The 20,436-nt window shown below is 40.6% G+C and overlaps 1 protein-coding gene across 3 annotated transcripts in view; it reads left to right on the plus strand.

The window, feature by feature from the left end:
- The window catches only part of SRGAP1 (SLIT-ROBO Rho GTPase activating protein 1), a 153,570-nt gene that overhangs the window by 94,187 nt on the left and 38,947 nt on the right, over positions 1 to 20,436 (plus strand). For all 3 annotated transcript variants that reach the window (XM_072862809.1, XM_072862827.1, XM_072862817.1), the window contains 6 exons: positions 3,946 to 4,128; positions 4,518 to 4,646; positions 12,570 to 12,791; positions 16,304 to 16,405; positions 17,992 to 18,189; positions 18,309 to 18,393. In XM_072862809.1, the coding sequence (XP_072718910.1) occupies positions 3,946 to 4,128; positions 4,518 to 4,646; positions 12,570 to 12,791; positions 16,304 to 16,405; positions 17,992 to 18,189; positions 18,309 to 18,393 (919 nt within the window). The remainder of the gene's footprint in view (positions 1 to 3,945; positions 4,129 to 4,517; positions 4,647 to 12,569; positions 12,792 to 16,303; positions 16,406 to 17,991; positions 18,190 to 18,308; positions 18,394 to 20,436) is intronic.

Below are 20,436 nucleotides of genomic sequence, written 5' to 3' on the forward strand. Positions count from 1 at the left end.
TATTTGCTGAGCTCTTATGAATGATGCTGAAAATTTGGCACACAAAACAAGACATTTATATCGCTAAGTGAACAGTCTGTCACCTACAAGTGGGAAAGTACATAGTTTGGGTAGCAGAATCTTTTTCATCTGTTTGTAGTCTGACTTAGTTATCTGACAGAAATCTATATTTTACATCACTGGATCTGCAGAATAAACCTGCTAAATTAATAGGAGATAAACTCACTGTTTAATTTTAGAAAGGGACTGGTATGCATTTAACAATGCTTGTTCACTACAGCGGAGAAGTGCAGCATGTGTCATGATGACAGTTCAGCATCTGCAAAATTACGACCCTGCTCTCTCTTTTCAGTGCATACTTGATGGTTGATCAATAAGCACTTTTGGGACTAATTAAAGTCAGTTCAGTGATGGATAACAGATCTATGGATCTGTTACATATTCACAGATTGGAGATCTGTGGATCTCAGAACTCTTCATACAGTAAGTCTATTTACAAGAATTAGGCAAGCCTGTTACCCTCTTTTACAGTATCTAACAGTCTTTTAAAAACTCCAGGGAGAAAAGATGGTATAATGTTAAGGGAGAGAGTCATATATGCAACTTAGCATGCAAATTCTAAGCTAATTTGTTGAGGAAGTGTGCACTGAAATACTTGGAAGCCAGCTCCCTCGCTTGTTCCCATTTATTTTCCATATGTGTCTGTATAATGCTTTCTCAAGTTAAGCTTAGCTGCTGCAATATCAGCTCTTAAAAAACATTGACAAATGAAAAAGGCTAGAGCTGTCAGCTTTCCCCAGAGGCTTGCAAAATGATGATGTCACTAGTGCTATGAGACAAGCAGTGCTATCAACATAACAAACTGGACAGGAGTCAAATGCATAGGCTGATCACTGCTCTGTACATAGTCTGTATTGATTTCTTAGCCAGTGTGGCTAGGGTAGGACGGTCTCTGACTGTTGTCCATCCCTGAGTATACTGCCAAAGGGAGGGCTTCTTTTTCAATTTTAGTTACCTTAGGAATCATTTGTACCAAGAACTTGTGCAGAGTTTGTTGCAAGAAAATGGATTTCAAGTAGACATCTTGGCTCCCCATAGAGACTATGAGCTCCATGTCATTCTCACACAAAACTTGGCTTTCAGTCAGTGTAGAGTGGGACACTCTGGATTTGGTAGCATGTGCTGTAAGCAGGCAGTGAGGGGAAGAAGTACTCTTCCATGATGTGAGGTTAGCGGAGTCAGCGTGGAGGCATCTGAGCCTCTTGGTGAGAGCTGGTAGTGATGCACTTGTACTCCTTCACTCAACAAGGAGGCAAGCTGAAATGTCACAGCCACTGCAGAAGGACGTTTATGCCTAGTCTACTGGGCTACATGGCATGCAGAAAAAATGCTTCAAAAACTTCAGTGCTTACTGCCTTTGTCAAGCAGAACAAACCCTTGCTTCACCACTTAAGTCACATGCTTTGAGATGTGCTGTTAGGAAACTCTGAGATTATTATTGTTCCCTCTTTACAGGCAGAAAAACTGAAAGAATACAAAAGAAAATAACTTTCCTAGGTGGTAAGACAGATGCATTAGCCTTGTCCCACCAACTAAAAAGTCTCTGGAGCTGATGCAGAACAAAAGATAAGAAATAAAAGCAAACACCTGTAGACTTCTGTAAAGAAGCATTCAAAAAATTGGGTAAAAAGACCAAAAGAGAAGGGCACAAGCTTGTTTTTCATTTCCTTTTCCCATCATTTTTAATAGAGCCATATCACTTTCATTTCTTTAAGAAGTACATTTCTTCTCTTTTCAGTAATTTTTTCCATGTGGCTATACAAGTTAGACTCTCTGAGTACAGATTATCAACAATTTTAGAAATGCCTTTGGTAACAGTGCAGAGTATAGGGAACTGAACGTGCCACTTGGTTAAGCTGGGAACTGTGCAGATCTCAGCTCTGCAGGCTTGCCTTCTCTTCCCAGCTCGGCTTGTTTCGTGTTCAGGTTTTTGCCTCATCCACGTAGACGGTGAGCTGCTGGGGCAGCGGCTGTTCCTGGCGGGTGTAGACAGTGCTCGGGCAGGGAGCTCTGCACTCTGGTCGGGCCTTGGAGTGCAACTGTGCTATAAAAGAACAGCAGTAACACTAAGCCCTGCTCCGGGCAGTTTGGGTTTTTTCAGCGGAGTGCTGTAAACATATGTTTCTAAAAATAAAAACAAGGCCACTCTTTTTGATGGGTGTCTCCAACTGTTTTACCTTACTACAGGAAGTTAGTGAAGAGTTGCCTGTTTCATTTTTAATACCAATACTATTTCAGTTGTATCAACAGCATGGCATCAGTATTAAATAGCGGCATACACAGTTATGGGTGTATAACATATGCATAAGATACACATTTATACAAAAGTGCAGCTCTCTAAAAGCTTCTTTCTTTCTGTTGCACAAGACTTTAAATATACATCTGTTCAGCCGTCATCTGACATGGCATGCTGTTGGTTTGTGTTGATCCACACTAAGCCATGCTGCAGCGAATTTGCACTATCTAGCTTTAGTGTCCCCAGTGTCACCACTCTATGGATGATCCGTAGGCTCGCCAAACTACTCAATTACAAAAAGTACTCCTCTCCCTAGGGAATATTTCAAAGCAGCTCCCCAAACTAGTCTGACTCCTCCATGGGTCATGCAAAGCTCTGCTGATTGCCCATTTGATTTCTCCCCGGCTGTTTCCTTCAGAGGAGATGTGAATGGCTTGCATGGCCTCAGCCCAAAGATAACATCTGCTGGAGAGAGCACTTTGGCACCCTGGGAAGAAGAGAGGAGGCCACTGGCTGCCCGAGGATGCCTTCATGCTTTGTTCCTTGCTTGAAACTTAAGACAACAACAAAAACCAAACAAACAAAAGGCTGGGGAAGGTGGAAAGAGGCTTTCTGTGCTGGATGTGGGCAGAGACAGCCCTCCCCAGCAGAGGCAGGTGGTTTGTGCTTGCTTGCTGCCCATTACGCAGCGTTCAGGCTGAGGCTTTTCTTGCTTGAAGAAGAAAGGGAGGACTGGGCTGAACCAGTCCCTCTCCCTCTTTGTGGTCGGTGCAAGCATGTATTTGCAGGCTGGCAGCCCAAGCTCTCTTGGCTGCAGAGCCAGCGTGTGTGTAGGGGGAAGATAATGGTATTAACTGGGGGGCTATGGGGAAAGCATCTTCACAACTTATTTATCAGGCAGCTCCTTCTCCAGCTCTCATCTGGTTTTAGGTTGCACCCAGTCTGCTGGCTGCACAGTTGGGAGCCACTTCTTTCCAGGCTGTAGACAGCCATCCAGCTGCCTGGCGATGTGCTCCCAGACAGAAACTTCCCCTTGCCTCTGCTTCCTTGCCCTTTCCTCAGTCCTGAAGGGGTCCTTCTGCTTTCAAACATTCGATGTCCACAGCCGAGCTGTTAACTTAGCACTGAAGAAGTCAGATAGATATGACACTGACATAGATTTATTGCTCGTTATTTCATGTTTTCATTCAAAGACAGGAATCCTGAAGTTTAATAAGAAGGATTTTGCTCTTTCCTCTTAGAGCAATGAAAAAAAAAATCCCCCCAAAATTTTCTACACAGCTTTTGACTGAAATATTTGATAGCTTGCTGCCCCATTGCCTATCAAAACGTTTCAGTGATGCAAGGCCCTTCTGAGCAGAAAGGAGGCAGGATGAGAGATGGTCTCACATGCTTACATCGCAACTAGTTCTCCATCACCTTTCTCTTTATTCATAGTGCTTGGTAAAGCACTCTGAACATTTAGAATTTTAGATATATAAAAATAAAATAAAAATGCAACCAGAAATCCTCAGTCTCTGATGGCAAATAAACTTATCCAAGCTCCATGTTTATAAGAGAACATTTTACTCAAAGACCCTGTGATTTTTCTGTAGATACCTTTGTATTTTCATTTTGTCCTAACTCTCCTTTGACTCTGTCTTCTGCAGGTCATGAAGACATACCACATGTATCATGCAGAGAGCATCAGTGCAGAAAGCAAACTGAAGGAGGCAGAGAAGCAAGAAGAAAAACAGATTGGGAGGTCAGGAGACCCTGTTTTTCATATTCGACTAGAAGAAAGGCACCAGAGACGGAGCTCTGTGAAAAAGATTGAAAAAATGAAGGAAAAAGTAAATAGTCCTTCTATTTACCTTCATTTGAAGTAAATTCCATGCATTTCTGACATTCTTTAGCATGATATTAGACAGAGAAGTCCAGCTGGGAAATAAAATTAAACAAGGTACACATAATAAACTAGCAGTGGGTTATAGATAACTTGACTTAATTGCAGTTCAGAGAGGGGCATACTTTATTCCCAGTATAATTCTTACTATGTGGTTTGTCACATTTGAAAAAAAATACTGAGTTATCACATTGTATTACATTTGTTATATGCATAACAGGCTGGCAACTAAGATTCATTCTTGTTAATAGGAATGTGTGCTTGAATTGTTGACATTTTTGCTACATACCAAAAATTAAGTAATTCAAATACATTAATATACAATCTTTTTCCTAGCGTCAAGCAAAATATTCTGAAAACAAGCTGAAATCTATTAAGGCCCGTAATGAATACCTGCTCACCCTTGAAGCAACCAATGCTTCTGTTTTCAAGTATTATATTCATGACCTTTCGGATTTAATTGACGTAAGTATTGGCACATTTGTTTTTATGTTTATTCTGTTCAGGAATAATACTTTTTTTTTCTTCATTTTCAAAGGGAATGCATTAGTCATATGGGTTGCCTACAATACACTTATCATTTATAATATTGTATGGTATAATCAGCAGATTTTCCCTTCAGCTTTATATTTCACAAAATAAAGTGCCAATAAGATGCTGAACCCATTCCTTTAAAGTTAGAACATTACGTTTTCTCCCTACTTGGCAAGAGAAAATATGACAGGAACAACACAAAAACAGTAAAGATTTCCATTTTGTACTGTAAAAGGATTTCTGGGCTACAAATATTTTTTACAAGATAAGCTTCTTAAGTGGGCATGTAATAGTGATGTTTTAACTCAGAAGAAGGCATTTCCTCTGTGTCTTCAAAATCATTTCATTTCATTCATTTAGTCATTGAATCAAATATACACTGCTTTTTATTCTTATTTCATGTAGTTTGCAAAACAGACACAATCAGTCCTGTACTCTGTACTGTTGTTGTGGTTTAGCCCCAGTCCACAATTAAGTACCACCCAGCCGCTCGCTCACCCGCCCCCCCCCCGCCCCCCCCCCAAGGTGGGATGGGAGAGAGAATCAGAAGAGCAAAAGTAAGAAAACCTGTGGGTTGAGATAAGAACAGTTTAATAATTGGAATTTTAAAAAAATTGTAATGAGAAGGAAAACAACAAGAGAGTGAGAGAGGAACACCAGGGAAAAAACAAATTATACAACCACTCACCACCTGCCGACCAACGCCCAGCCCGTCCCCGAGCAGTGATCACTGCCACCCGGCCAACTCGCCCCAGTTTCTATACTGAGAATGACCTCATATGGTATGGAATAGCCCTTTGGCCAGTTTGGGTCAGCTGTCCTGGCTGTGCCCCCTCCCAGCTTCTTGTGCGCCTGGCAGAGCATGGGAAGCTGAAAAGTCCTTGACTAGTGTAAACATTACTTAGCAACAACTAAAACATCAGTGTGTTATCAACATTATTCTCATACTAAATCCAAACCACAGCACTATACCAGCTACTAGGAAGAAAATTAACTCTATCCCAGCCAAAACCAGGACAACTGTCAACAGAATTGTTGCTGATTTTCATTGTTATTCCTGTGAAAACGTCCTAAGAGAATGAGATTGTACACTGATGTTGACTTGTACTAGCATTTGGTCTCCAGAACCTCTATTACTGACATTTTGAGATGATATGGAGGGAGGATCCCACACTCTGTCATGTCGTGCCCCGCACTCTCTTCGTAAGCTGACCACGTATTTGATAGAGAACATTTGGAGACAGCAAACACAAGCTCAAGAATATTCATTCACTAGCAATGTAGTGTTAAATAATGCAGTGGGTACACCTCTGTGGCCCATATGAAATGCTAGATATTTGAATATGCTTTCTACTGCAACAATAGCATTTGTTATTTACAACAGTACGTAACATTCACATACGGTCATTTCTGGTGGGATGTTCATCACACAGATAAGCCAGGTAAGCTCTGGTTTGTAATATAGTATAAATTAATGCAGCATTTGGCAAGAGGTTTCTCATTTCTAACGTCTAGAGAAGCAAAGCTTGATAGAGAAGGGGAAAAATGCCTTCTTGAGATGAATGGACTAAAATAGCTGCATATGTGTGTTTTATTGTATGTTTCTAAATACTGAGAGTCAGTTTTCTTTGCCATTTCTGTTTTCCTGTAATTTATAAAATATTGCCTGATTTTGTTATAACTTATTCCTTTTTCCTTCCAACTTTTTTCTCTCCAAATGGTTTTGCTCCTTTTTTTTCTTGCTTCTTTCTTATAAGAGATGGTGATGTATCTTTTTTGTATTTTCAGTATTTCTTGCTGTCTCTGTCTCAACATCTCTTTTCTTCCTCTTTCCTACTCACTGTTGCATGTCTTCTCTCTTCTGATTTCTTCTCGTTTATTCTGCTGTATATTATCTCTGTCTAATCTACACCCATGCACCTGCACATTCTGCTCCACCTACCTGGCCTGTCCAGGCAATGAAAACATTTATCAGAATCCCAATAGATAGAAGATCAGGGCAGAAGACTAAGGACAAGCAGCATACCTACTAGGGTACCACCCAAGTGAGAAGTTGTTCCTACGTAATGGATGATTTTCCTGCTACTCTGTAAAGGATGATGGATTTTTAGCTTCTAGTTAGGGCATGTCTGATAAATGTGAACTTTATGAGTTTTTCCTGGCTGCTGGAAGGAAGGAAAGGTCCCTTTCCCTCTGTTCCCAGCACCCCCACCCCTTCAGAGGTTGGAAAGATGCTGATTTTGTCTTCTCTCCTGCCTTCTCTTTTGGAGCTCACATTTCCCAGTGAATGTCTTCAGTGTGTGTTTCTACTCAGTCAAAATTTTCTCAGGTTGGAAAATGCACCTGATTTTTACCCATTTCATTGATGTCCACAGAAGCTGCCATAGCGTTAAAAGCTGAGGGGAGGAACCATGGGCCTGGAACTTCACAAAGAATTGCAAGGAGAAGCAAAGTGAAGCTCTCTCTGCATATATATACAAAGACAACACTCTTTGGAGTTACTGTTTGAGAAGATGTTTACAGAACCATGAAGACTAGAGCTTTCTGACTGCTAGTTTTTAATAGAAATACACATTCTATAGTATTTAGTAATGCAGGAAAATTATACCTACTTAGCATGGCTTTTTCCAAGCCACGGACCAATGTAGACAATAACATTCTTTTGGCCAAATGGCTTTAGAAATTACTCTTCCCTGAGGAATTTAAATGGAAAGTCTAGCTGCCCTTTGCATCACTGTTTTGTAAGAGTAGGTTGTAAACATGTGCAAACAGAATTTGCTTCAGAGCCAATTTAATCCGATTGTGAGCTTGTTTAAATGAAGTGTCTTTCAGCCATTTGTATTTAATCAGAATATGCTGTGAAAGCATTGGTATCTAGACAGAGTGTTTACTACTTGACAAAGGAAACACTTTTTGTAAATGCAAGTCTTGGCAAGATTTTGGGGTTATATCATTGGAATGTGAGACATGCTTCCTACTGGCCATATGTTGCAACAGTCCAGACTATCTCATTCCGTAAATCTGTTAATGTAATGGTATGATTTGGAGTTTTCAGAGCAGTGGTGGCGATTTCATTCTTTGCCTTCTCTACTTTGTCCCCATCTGTCTGCCTGCCTTTCTGTGCTTGCCCGAGCTCTCTCTTTGCCTGTACAGAAGGGGATTACTTCTCTGTGTATGAATTCCAGTTAACATGGAAGGGATTTAGATCTCCTCGAGCTGTTGGTGTTGCCCATAAATGAAACTGAATGTTTTCCTACATTACTGATAAATATGTCTGATAAAAATGGGATAAATAGATTAAGGAATGCAGTGAACTGTTCAATATATTTTTTGGTAACAAGACTGGGGAAGGTTGTGGGGTATTTAAAAAAAAAAAAAAAAAATCATAGTTTTTTTGTTTGGATTCCACTGCAACTTGATTTGTGAGGCTCATGGAAAATCCTAAATTGCAGTTCCTCAGCTGAACTCAGTCTGAACTGTTCAATTCCTTCATTTCATTAAGAAAGCTCAGAGCTTCTGACTTAAAATGATGATGTGTTGTTCATTTTAAGCTCTTGTGATAAAAGCAAGATAAAAATACTGCTTGAGTCTTAGCTGGATGTTTTAATGCATTTAGGGAGCTGAGGGTTGGGACCAGCATTTGCAAAGAAGTAGAGGGATAAACAGGATTTGATATGCACAGTCTATTTCTGTCCTCTGTATATTGTGCTAGAGGAATTTGAATTTTCTGTTGAATATTTCTTCTCTGCTGACTATATAGTAGGATCTAGTTCAAGTGGAGGACATGATTAGTTTTTTTTCTTTATTTGTATTATGTAAAAAGTAGCAAAGATTACTTTTTAGCTGAATTAAATAAGCTTTAACTAGTATGTAAAAAAAATTTTTTTAAGATTGTGGGTTTCAGAGGAGCAACAGAGTACACACCGCTGCTAATCTGTCTGTTAGTACCAACATCTGTCCATATGGCACATGCTATTGCTCATTTACTTGAAGATTTCCATGTAATTGAGTTTATTAGATTTATCTGGGTATAAGAGGAAGGAAGGGACCTTTTTTCAGACTTACCATACACTCATGATCTGAAGGTAACTGCTAGGAAATAGTGATCAAAACAATTTGACTGTAGTTCTGCTGCTAGAATAAATAAAATATTCATGTGTTGGTCTTAGAGTGAAGTTTCTGAATCTCTAATTGCAGTTCGCATGCTTTGGATGGTTAGGAAGTTATGGAACATTTAACTATTATGAACTTCATTTATTCTGTAAAGGTTCTTTGTTAATCATTCATGGAACCAAGTTTAAAACTAGGCTAGAGTGTGTGCAGCTCACAATCTTTATTACATAAGTATTCATAAATGTGATATGTACAGCCAGAGCCCTTTGATTTGAATGTTGATGTCTGTGTAACAGGATTATTAGAAAGTGACTTATTCAGAGGTTAAGGCATTTTTTAATGAATTTCTCTCTCCATTGGCATTAGAATTTTATTATTATTCCTGAAATGAAATGAAGAGCAGCTTGCTTGTTTGGTTGAAGCTCTGTGCTAAGCACTGCAGTTTGTTTTGTGCAAGCCTAAATATACTGTGGGGAGCAATAAAGACAGTAAATGCTCTTGAGACTGTTTCAGATTTAATTCCAAATAAGAATAAAATGCAAATTACAAAATTAATTTTTCACACATATCCCAAATGCATCACTCATCTCCCTCCACTTTGCCCAACCAAAAGTCTTTATGAATCCAGAAATGCAATAAAACTCATAGTCTATGACTTCATTCTCTCATTTCTCATCTTCATGTCTTGCTGCACCAACTGACATCTCATCTCTCTAGCCCATAGATTCATAGCAGATCTTATTAGCCATCCAGGCTGTAGCCTTGGTGTGCTGATCAGTAAACCTCAAAGCTTTATATTTATTTTGGCTAACAGTGTGGTTACTCACTTGAACTTTCCAAATCTTTCTACAAATTTACAGATTTTTCCTGTAAATCGTGTATACATGCACGTGTGTTTGTGTATCTGCATACATAGGTACTTTTTCGCAACACCAGAAAGGTTGGTGATTTTTTTTTTTCCAAACGTGGTCAGACAGGACATGGTGGGGGCAGCAGTTTAGTGGCAGTACCTTGAATTTTTAGTCTTAGTAATGAACAAATACCCGAAGTGCCATCTCCGTTATAGACAACTCTCTTTCTAAACCATCACTAGTACTAGTAGATTAAAACAGTACTCTTCTTTCTGAGTAGCCATGAGTTGATATTGTGACAGAGCCATTCCCCAATTAAAATTATCTTTGTCTCCAAATTTTGGAGAAGGTGAACTATGGTCTGGCAGAAGTAAAAGTTGTGATGTCTGAGTGTTTATTTTTGCTTTTGAAAAAATAACTGTACTCATACAAATTCTATTTTTACTTAAATTGTTGAAGCAAAATTCCAAATTCAGGCATTTTAAATTCTGTTCAAAGAGCCACTGGTGATAAGGCATTAGTTCAGGTTCTGGATTTAGTTCTTGTTTGCTCTGCTGGCATTTGCATTGCAAGAAAATGCCTTAGTCTGGCAGGATATTCTGCTTCACTTGAAGAATCTTCTTCTTGGCCGAGAGGCCGTATTTGTTACCCTGTTCAGCCGTCATCACTTGCAAAATATGACCATGGTGATAGTTACTGAATAGATTAAGGGTTAAACAATGAAGTTCTTGGTAGTCACAGCATAAAGGCTGCAATTTTATATTCCAAATTGCAAAAAAGCTGCATCAGGAACCCACACAGTTCTAACTGTAAATCAATAAGCTTTCTATTAATACTCAGATTAATCCTCTAGAGCCAAAATTCAGGCTCTAGAGGTCTGTAGTTTTATAATACGTGGGTAGTTGGCCATGCTAAACCTGGCATTGCCCTCTATTTCTCATTTCCTCTCAGCTTAATCTTCCATGAGGTCTCTCTGAAACTAATGCACATGAAATAAAACAGCTGTCCTGATCTACTTTCTTATCAGCACTTTTAGTCTGTTTCATCCAAGATCGTGAATTAAATATGAGATCTGATTTGACACAGAACAAGAGAAAAACACCAAGAGACTTTTCCTTTTAGAAACAATATTTTTTAGGCTGAAGGTCTTTGAAATATGGATGTGCTTTAGTATAAAAGTTGAGTGGCTGTTTCAGTAAGTGTAACACAAATTTCCATTCTATAAATGCAAAACAGAGAGGTTAACCTATGTGTGTTTGATTGAACATGACATCTTTTTTCCATTTTCTTGAAATGGTTCAGCAACTGGTTTTTGGAGAGCCACTGTCGCATCTGCAGTAACTATCTGGATACTCGCTAGGACTGAAAGCTTAGTCTTTCTGGAAGTTTTGTAGTGAATAAAACAGCCCTCTGTTGTCAGATTTCAGAGAGCAATGTGATCACTGTCATCAGTGCACCTAAGGCAAGGTGTGAGGGGTTTCCTTCTCTTCTACACACAGGTTGAGGTATGGTAAATAGGTTGAAAACTCTTTCCCATGCAGTGTGTGCATCTGTATGTCTGTCTGTCTGTCTCCCTCTCTCTGTTTTTCTCTCCTTTTTCAAATAAGTAAGAGAAAAGGGAGGGGAACACGATCCCTTGAGTCCTAAGGGTTTCTAATAGCTGTGAGGGAGGTATGCATATAAACATAGTCTACAGTGGACTGAATTCAAATTGCTTCTTTACCCAACTGCATCACTTAACTTGCAAGTCCTGCAGCAAAGGATGATTTTAAACTGCGGGTGGGAACCTGGTAGGGGTGGCTGGGGGCTGCCCTAAAGCAGGAGGGATGCCCTAAAGCAGCATGCTCCTTGACTGCGCCAGCCAGGCATTGGCCTCTGACTGGGACAAATCTCTCCTGTTCAAATAAAGAACATTGCTTTGTACGCAACTCTTAGCAGACTGATGTTGGGGCGACAGAGAGGTTTGCAATACATCTGCCGTTACCTGCAAGCTCACTGAGCAGAAGCTGACAATATTGTTTCCTGTGTAATGTGGGGGAAAAATTAAGGAAACAATCACTTGATATGCTACTGCTGTGACATTTTAAAAATATATTCAGCTGTTCCTCTAAAATATTAACCAATCATGAATAATGCAAACCGAGGATGTTTAAAATTCAAGAACAAACACAACTTTATGTTCTACCAATTAGGTTTCAGTTACACTCCAGTGTTATTCTCACCTCTAGAAAAAAAAGACATAAATTATGACTTTCTGCATTTAGTAACATGATGTACATTGCTGGCTCTGTCTGAGCATGGGAAATAAGGTGTTTACAGTAAATAAGTTTTCACCATCAGGGGAAAGGATGTTAAACTATCCTCATTGCATCAAAAAGCATCTTAGATAGGTCACTAATGCAGGAGGCAGTTGTGGGTTTTTTTGTTTGGGCACAGACATGGTAAGCAGGAATTGCTTCATTTTCAGTTTGGTGCTAGCATTGTCTTAGATGGTGGAGTTACATCAGGATGGGTTTAAATAGATGATCTGGGGCTTATGTATGACACTAATACTGAAAAGCCCACTTGTGTGTGGAGTCCCAGACCTTTTCTATGTAAATACAGTAACTGCACATCTGTATCTAATAAACAAATGCAAACATATTGCCATACATGTACACTTGATGTCTTTTCTAAACGTATCCTTTAATCTTTGCAATAGAATGAGGATACTAAATACTTACTGTCTTGACCCCAGTATTGTATTTTAATTTACGAGATATTTTGTAAAATACTTCAAAGACAGAAGAATTTCAGGACAGAAAATTTTAGTGATAATTTGCAGCTTGGGATATTGGAATGATGTTCCTCCTTTTTAATTTATTTTCTTTTACCTTTATTGTGTTTTTAGTGTTGCGATCTTGGATACCACGCTAGTCTGAACAGAGCCCTAAGAACATACCTTTCTGCAGAGTATAACCTTGAAACTTCCAGGCATGAGGGCTTAGACATCATTGAAAATGCAGTTGACAGCTTGGAGCCACGAAGTGACAAGCAGAGATTCATGGAAATGTACCCCACTGCTTTTTGTCCACCAATGAAATTTGAGTTCCAGTCTCATATGGGTGATGAGGTCTGTATAGTGACAAGTATCCCCACAGTAACTGTTTCTATGTCTGTATACCAAGATAGAGAATTTATCCCCTTTGACAAAGAATTTGGTAAAAGCTGTTATTGCTACCCAAAAGCAAGTGGATCAGCAATAACATTTTGCAAAACTGGCAGCGCTGTTCTGATGGTGTGGTTTAACCCCAGTCAGCAACTAAGCACCATACGGCCTCTCGCTTACCCTTCCCCGCCCCAGTGGGATGGGGGAGAGAATCGGGGAAAAAAAAAGTAAAACCTGTGGGTTGAGATAAAGACAGTTTAATAGGACAGCAGAGGAAGATATAATAATAATAATAATAATGATAAAAGATGTACAAAACAAGTGATGCACAATGCAATTGCTCACCACCTGCTGACTGATGCCCAGCCTGTCCCCAAGCAGCAATTGCTGTCCTCCAGCCAACTCCCCCCCAGTTTATATACTAAGCACAACATCATATGGTATGGAATAGCCCTTTGGCCAGTTTGGGTCAACTATCTTGGCTTTGCCCCCTCCCAGCTTCTTGTGCACCTGGCAGAGCATGGGAAGCTGAAAAGTCCTTGACTAGTGTAAACATTACTTAGCAACAACTAAAACATCAGTGTGTTGTCAACATTATTCTCATACTAAATCCAAACCACAGCACTATACCAGCTACTAGGAAGAAAGTTAACTCTATCCTAGCCAAAATCAGGACAGTGACATACTTTTACAACCAGGTTCTCTACCCGGGCAGCAATATCTCGCCACAAGGCAGCAGCCCAGTTGCTCTGCTTCCATTGCTGCAACCACCCCCACCAGGCATTTGCCACCATCCATGAGTCAGTACAGAGATAGAGCACTGGCCACTTTTCTCATTCAGCAATATCCAAAGCCAGATGGATGCCTCTCACCTCTGCAAACTGACTCGATTCACCACCTTCTTCAGAAGTTTCTGCAACTTGTCGTATAGGACTCTATACAGCAGCCTTCCTCCTCCGATGCTTTCCCACAAGACGACAGGACCCATCAGTGAACAGGGCATATTGCTTCTCATTTTCTGGTAGTTCATTATACAGTGGGGCCTCTTCAGCATGTGTCACCTCCTCCTCTGCAATATTCCAAAATCTTTGCCTTCTGGCCAGTCCATGATCACTTCCAAGATCCCTGGGCAACTGGGGTTTCCTGTTCGAGCCCATTGTGTGATCAGTGCGACCCACTTACTCCACGTGTAATCAGTTACATGATGTGTAGAGGGGACCCTCCCTTTGAACATCCAGCCCAGCACCGGCAGTCGGGGTGCCAGGAGGAGCTGTGCTTCAGTACCAACCACTTCCGAAGCAGCTCAAACCCTTTCATATGCTGCCAATATCTCTTTTTCAGCTGGAGTATAGCGGGCCTCGGATCCTCTGTATCCCCGACTCCAAAACCCTAGGGGTCAACCTCGAGTCTCCCCTGGTGCTTTCTGCCAGAGGCTCCAGGTAGGGCCATTCTCCCTGGCTGCGGTGTAGAGCACATTTCTTACATCTTGTCCTGCCCAGACTGGCCCAAGGGCTACTGCATGAACAATCTCCTGTTTAATTTGTTCAAAGGCTTGTCATTGTTCAGGGCCCCATTTGAAATTGTTCTTCTTCCAGGTCACTTGATAGAGAGGGCTTATAATCAGACTGTAATTTGGAATATGCATTCTCCAAAAACCCACAACACCTAAGAAAGCTTGTGTTTCCTTTTTGCTAGTTGGTGGAGACATGGCTGTTATTTTGTTGATCACAACCATTGGGATCTGACGATGTCCATCTTGCCATTTTATTCCTAAAAACTAGATCTCCTGTGCAGGTCCCTTGACCTTACTTTGTTTTATGGCAAAACCGGCTTTCAGGAGGATTTGGATCAGTCCATGGCAAATGGTAGGGCTGTGTTTCCACCCCTGGGGCAGTCGATTCCAGGTGTACTGAACACCCCTCCAAGTGAAAGCAAACTGTGGCCCGCACTCTGCTGCCAAAGGGATTGAGAAAAATGCATTAGCGATATCAGTTGAGGCATATCACTTGGCTGCCTTTGACTCCAGTTCATATTGAAGTTCCAGCACGTCCAGCACAGCAGCACTCAGTGGAAGGGTGACTTCATTCAGACCGCAATAGTCCACTGTTGGTCTCCACTCTCTGTTAGACTTTCACACTGGCCATATGGGACTGTTGAAGGGTGAAAGAGTCTTGCTGATCACTCCTTGGCTCTCCAGTCGACAAATCAGCTTATGGATGGGAACCAAGGAGTCTCGGTTGGTGCAGTATTACCACCAGTGCACTGTTGTGGTGGCAGTCAGCACCTGTTGTTCTTCGACCCTCAGCAACCCCACAACAGAAGGGTCCTCTGAGAGACCGGGCAAGGTGGACAGCTCTTTCATTTCCTCTGTCTCCAAGGCAGCTATATCAAAAGCCCACCGATACCCTTTTGGGTCCTTGAAATACCCTCTCCTGAGGCAGTCTGTGCCGAGGATAGATGGAGCCTCTGGGCCAGTTACAATGGGGTGCTTTTGCCACTCATTCCCAACAGCTCACTTAGGTGTTGGGATCCCCCTGTCACTCCAGAAATACAGATGGGTTCTGCACCTTTATAGCTTGATGGCATTAGGGTACACTGTGCACCGGTGTCTACTAGAGCCTTATACTCCTGTGGGTCTGATGTGCCAGGCCATCGAATCCACACGGCCCAGTAAACCCGGTTGTCCCTTTCCTCCACCTGGCTGGAGACAGGACCCCTCTAGTCCTGGTCATAGTATTCGTTACTCACTTCTTGTAAATACGAATCAGAAGTCCCTTCATTAAGATCAGGAGTAAGACCAGCTCTTCTACTCTGGGGAACTGCCCCCTGGAGACTGGAGCAGCAATTCTTCAGAGTTCTCAAGTAAAAACTGTTGTGTGTTATTATATTCTGTATTATTCATAATGACATTGCTGCGAATTTGCTGGCCAAACGTGTGCTCAGCCCAGCACCGGTGTAAGCAGTGGCTTTACGTCTTCACTACCTGCCTCACCCGTAACAGAGCTTGTGGGTGCTATTTGAGAGAAGCTGCAAAGCTGCTCCAAATTATGCATTCTGAAATGCAGCCTTTTCCCCTTCTTCCTCCCCCATTTTATCATCTGGAGATTTCAAGCGTACAGGGTACCCCAGCTGTGCCCTGTTCTGCTGTGCCAAAGGCCAGTAGCAAAGCAGAGTGGAGAATCACCTGTGTACGTCTTTTATCTGAAGGTAACTCCAGGGTTTGCATTTCTGTGTGATAGAGAAGCAACACAAAGCAGCCATACAACAAGGCTGTGCTCTGTAGTCGTAAGATGCAGTATGTAGTTCCACACCTTGTAACACATAAATACTTTAAATTGAGGGACACATTTTATTGTCTGCTTTATTAAGTTTTAATAGTTTTGGTAGGAATTCACCCAGTTTTAGAGAACAACCGAAGACTATTGACTGTTTTTTTAATTCCTTGCATCTTACAGCTCTTTTTGATTCTTTGTTAGGTTTGTCAGGTCACTGCCCAGCAACCTGTGCAAGCAGAGCTTATGCTTAGGTATCAGCAACTACAGTCACGATTGGCCACACTCAAAATCGAAAATGAGGAGGTAAGATCTGTGTCTACAAGGGCTATGTGTTGAACCCCATTTTCAGGAAGGTGCAGTGTTTTCTACCTTGTCAAAAGCAGGTAAATGACCCTGAAATGGCTTCAACTCTGTATGAGCTGTTTTAATTTTAAAAATCAAATACTGGTAAATATGCTAAGGTAGATCCTTGTCTGCTTTATAGAGGTTTGGAAACTCCATCTTTACCTGTCCATACATTCACATTATTCAGTTCTGTGTTTTGCAGATGCTTCAGTGTAAACTTGTTAGAGCACTTATTTTTAAAGTTTTGTGGCAGAAAGCCACTGAGCACAGTTATTGTCTTCTGTGACCACCCTCTGTCCAGTCCCCAAATTACTACTTCTGTAGCACAAAGGAATTTGGACTGTCTTTTGTGGTAGCTGAGTCAAAATCTCTTATGCTTTCAGCTACAGCTATTTATAAACACGAGTGCTGAATGCCTGTGATGGGAATAGCTCACCTAGTAAAATAAAATGCATTTTTTTGTAAAATACAGAAAAGAACAAAAAGTTCTCTTTCCCCTGCTCTGGCAGCAGAGAGAGGCCTCCCAGTGGGTATAAATTGCACTTTTATCCCCTTTACGACAGTGTTAAAGGCCCTCAGTTTAAATGAGAATCTGTTCCTAAATGAAAACATAGGGATAATTTAATTTCTTGGTGTACCTTACTGATACATTTTCAGGATTCCAGTTGTTCTCATTCTGTGTTATGTGCTGAACACCTAGGACAAAGTATTAATGTCCATGAGACATGTACAGTAGTCTTTAAAAAAACCCACTTGAATTCAGAAACTATCGCAAGGTAACAAAGACAAAAGGAAGGAGAAAGATTATTTCTTTCAGTAAAGTGAAGTGCAAGGGCATAGGGGGAGAAATTATGTTGTCAGGCACGGAAAGGATATTTGCCTACACTGTAGATGTGTGTAGAAGTATGCATGATTTGGTTAAGTTGACTCTACTAGAGACTCTTCTGAAGCAGAACTGGGAGGTAAATCACATCCTTGTGAATCTTGCCAGTTACTTTATTGCGTTGTGGAAACACTGCATCCCCTGTTCCAGGGCCTCCATGCCCTGGTTTCCACTATGAGCAATAGCTCCATAGCTCATAGGAAGTGCTGTGAGGCTGGTGTAAATTGTTCTTTACCCCCCTCCTCCAGCTGTGTATTCCACTTTTGCAGTCTAAACATCACCGTGCTCCTCACCATAGCACTCCGCAGAACAGTGTCACAGATTTTTATCTTGGAAGGACACGTTGTTCTGGCAGCCAGATCCTTGGATGTACATATTCAATCTAACACATTGACCACATTTAGGAGAGCTGACCCTTCAGAGCAGTGTATCATCTCTCTTTCCTGCCAGATTAGGGAGTATAACCAAATCATGTCACATTTTGATTCTGATTTCGGGAAACAAATGCTTGAGAGTGCTATACAGTCAACACAAGAGTACATCCCTGTTTGTGGATTGCACCATGGTAAAGCAGAGAATTATTTTGAGTAATGAGCTTCCCTTCTAAGCTGTTCTGATATATATTATCTTGCATTTGGCAAATTGTGCTTTTTAACACCAGGTTAAGAAAACAACAGAGGCTACCCTGCAGACAATACAAGATATGGTCACCATCGAAGACTATGATGTCTCAGAGTGTTTCCAGCACAGTCGCTCAACAGAGTCTGTGAAGTCAACAGTCTCTGAGACATACCTGAGTAAGCCTAGCATTGCAAAAAGAAGAGCTAACCAGCAGGAAACGGAGCAATTCTATTTCATGGTATGTTGGTTGCTTCCTCATTCCTGTGATATAGACCAAACACTTGAAGTAAACATTATACAGAAGTTCCTGGAATTTATGTGCCATACATAGTAATAGATTGATCTGCATCTCTACAGAAATTCAGAGAATATCTGGAAGGTAGTAATCTCATCACAAAACTTCAAGCAAAACATGACTTGCTGCAGAGGACGCTCGGAGAAGGTAAATATCACACAATAAACTGAAAAGTGATTCCAGACTATACAATGAACCCACTGAAATGCCAAAGGTATGCAGGAAAAAAATTACAAAACTTAAAGCTTAATTGTCCAGTAAGCATAGATTTGATTTTTACCAGTCATAGTTTAGGTAACAGTACGCACTATAAATTGATTTTATTTCTTCAACAGATATTTATTTCCACTGTGTAGACATTTAGACAAGTGACTATATTTGGAAGTGGAACTCTTGAATGAAAAATCTCGTGTCTGAAAGGAGAGCTGACACAGTCAGTGCAGGGTGATTTAAGAGCTGTGACAAATGTACTGTTTCTACTTCCTAATGATTTCTGTTGGCTTGAGGTTTTTTTAAGAGTTCGGGGAGAGTGATTTTTTTTAAGCATACGAAATTATCCAGGATGCATCTTTTACAATGGACTCACTAGTGCAACATTTCTGACACCTGGACATGAATATCCTTCTTGCAGCCTAACAACTCATCGAAGCATTTATGAAAGATAAAAGGTGAAATCTCGACCTCACTGATGTCAGTAGTGAGATTCTTATAGACTTAATTTAATGTTGGGTTTCTACAAAGTATTTGCATGTTGTGAACTGGAATGAATGAAAACTGAATGAATAGCTCTATACCTGTTGATTATAATTATTGCAAATAAAATTATTGCATTACAAATTATGATGGCAGAGAATTATCCATTGTTCTGAACACTCTCCACAATTTTTAAAAATACATTTTAAAATATAAACCAAGTCAGCAGATGTCCATGATCAAATGAAGTAAAACTGAATTAGGGCAGTAATGAATCAGGCACTATGCACAGCTCCAGCCCACCTCTTACCAGCCCTCCCAACAGGCACTTCCTCATGGACCAAAGGGAAAAGGAGAATCACACTGCAAGCCTTGAGGACTAGCCACACAGAGTGTTACAGACTTGAGAGGAAGTGAATTATACCACAGAGAGTAAAAATCCTCTCCTGAAGGTTAAAGACTATAATTCAAAGATCAGACTGAAGAAAGGAAACTTGTTCTCTAAAGAGTGTCTCTACAGGATGTGTCAATTTATTTTCTTTTCACTGCCAAATATCTGTTGTTAATCAGATCTCTTCTTGCTTTTAATATAAAAGCCCAGATCCCCAAATCCAATTGTGGAGGTGCCTAAAGAGCTATTAACAGTTCAGTGGCTATGACCCAAACAAAGCCCCTGTCCCCAGAGTGACTGAGGTTGGGGGTGGGAAATAAACAGCATTTTCTTGCAAGGCTGGACTGTAGAAAATAGTAGCTATTTTTAGACAACTAACTACATTATGTTCTTTCTCATAGAAGTTTTCATTTAATAGGAATTTTTTTTCAGTGTGTGTGTTGAGCAGTTTATTCACGTAAAACAATGTGCAGCTGATGTTAGTCAAAAAAGAGGAAGATTTTCCTCCAAAGGCTCACAGAAAATGTATTTGGAAAAATAAAGTGAATGTTTGTTATTTGGAAGCCCAGTAAAATGCATGGTCATCTACTGAAGGGAGAAAGATAAAAGGCAACCGAATCTGTTGCCTAATGCATGTTGGAAAGAAATAAGGAAAGAACTGTATGAAAGGAAATCCAAAGAAAAACTTCTCAGCAGAGTGACCTAAGTGATAAATTGCCGTCAGGCTCTGGGCTGTTCTGCCATGCTCAGACATGCTTGGACTGTTCTGTTTGAAGAATTCCCTTCAATCCACCAGCTGTAACCCCAAGTAGTTAATCTGTGTTGCTCACAGTCTTTTTGCACATAGTTGTTGTCACATCATCATGGCATAGCACTTACAAATAGTACCCCAAATGTACACGTTTACGTTCAAAGCTCATATTTGGAGCAAAAGCCATCATTCTTACAGGTTAAAAAGTTCAAGTACCCCCTTCTATTGAGGCATGTCCTGCATTAAAATGCACATGCCTGGGAAGGAGGACCTCGATTCTGTACATTTCTTGAATGGGGATAATTGAAAGGGTAGAATTACAGTGGAATTATGAACGTTATTGCTGTAGCTAGTA

This window comes from Ciconia boyciana, chromosome 1 (genome assembly GCF_034638445.1).
Source record: "Ciconia boyciana chromosome 1, ASM3463844v1, whole genome shotgun sequence".
Lineage (NCBI taxonomy): Eukaryota > Metazoa > Chordata > Aves > Ciconiiformes > Ciconiidae > Ciconia > Ciconia boyciana.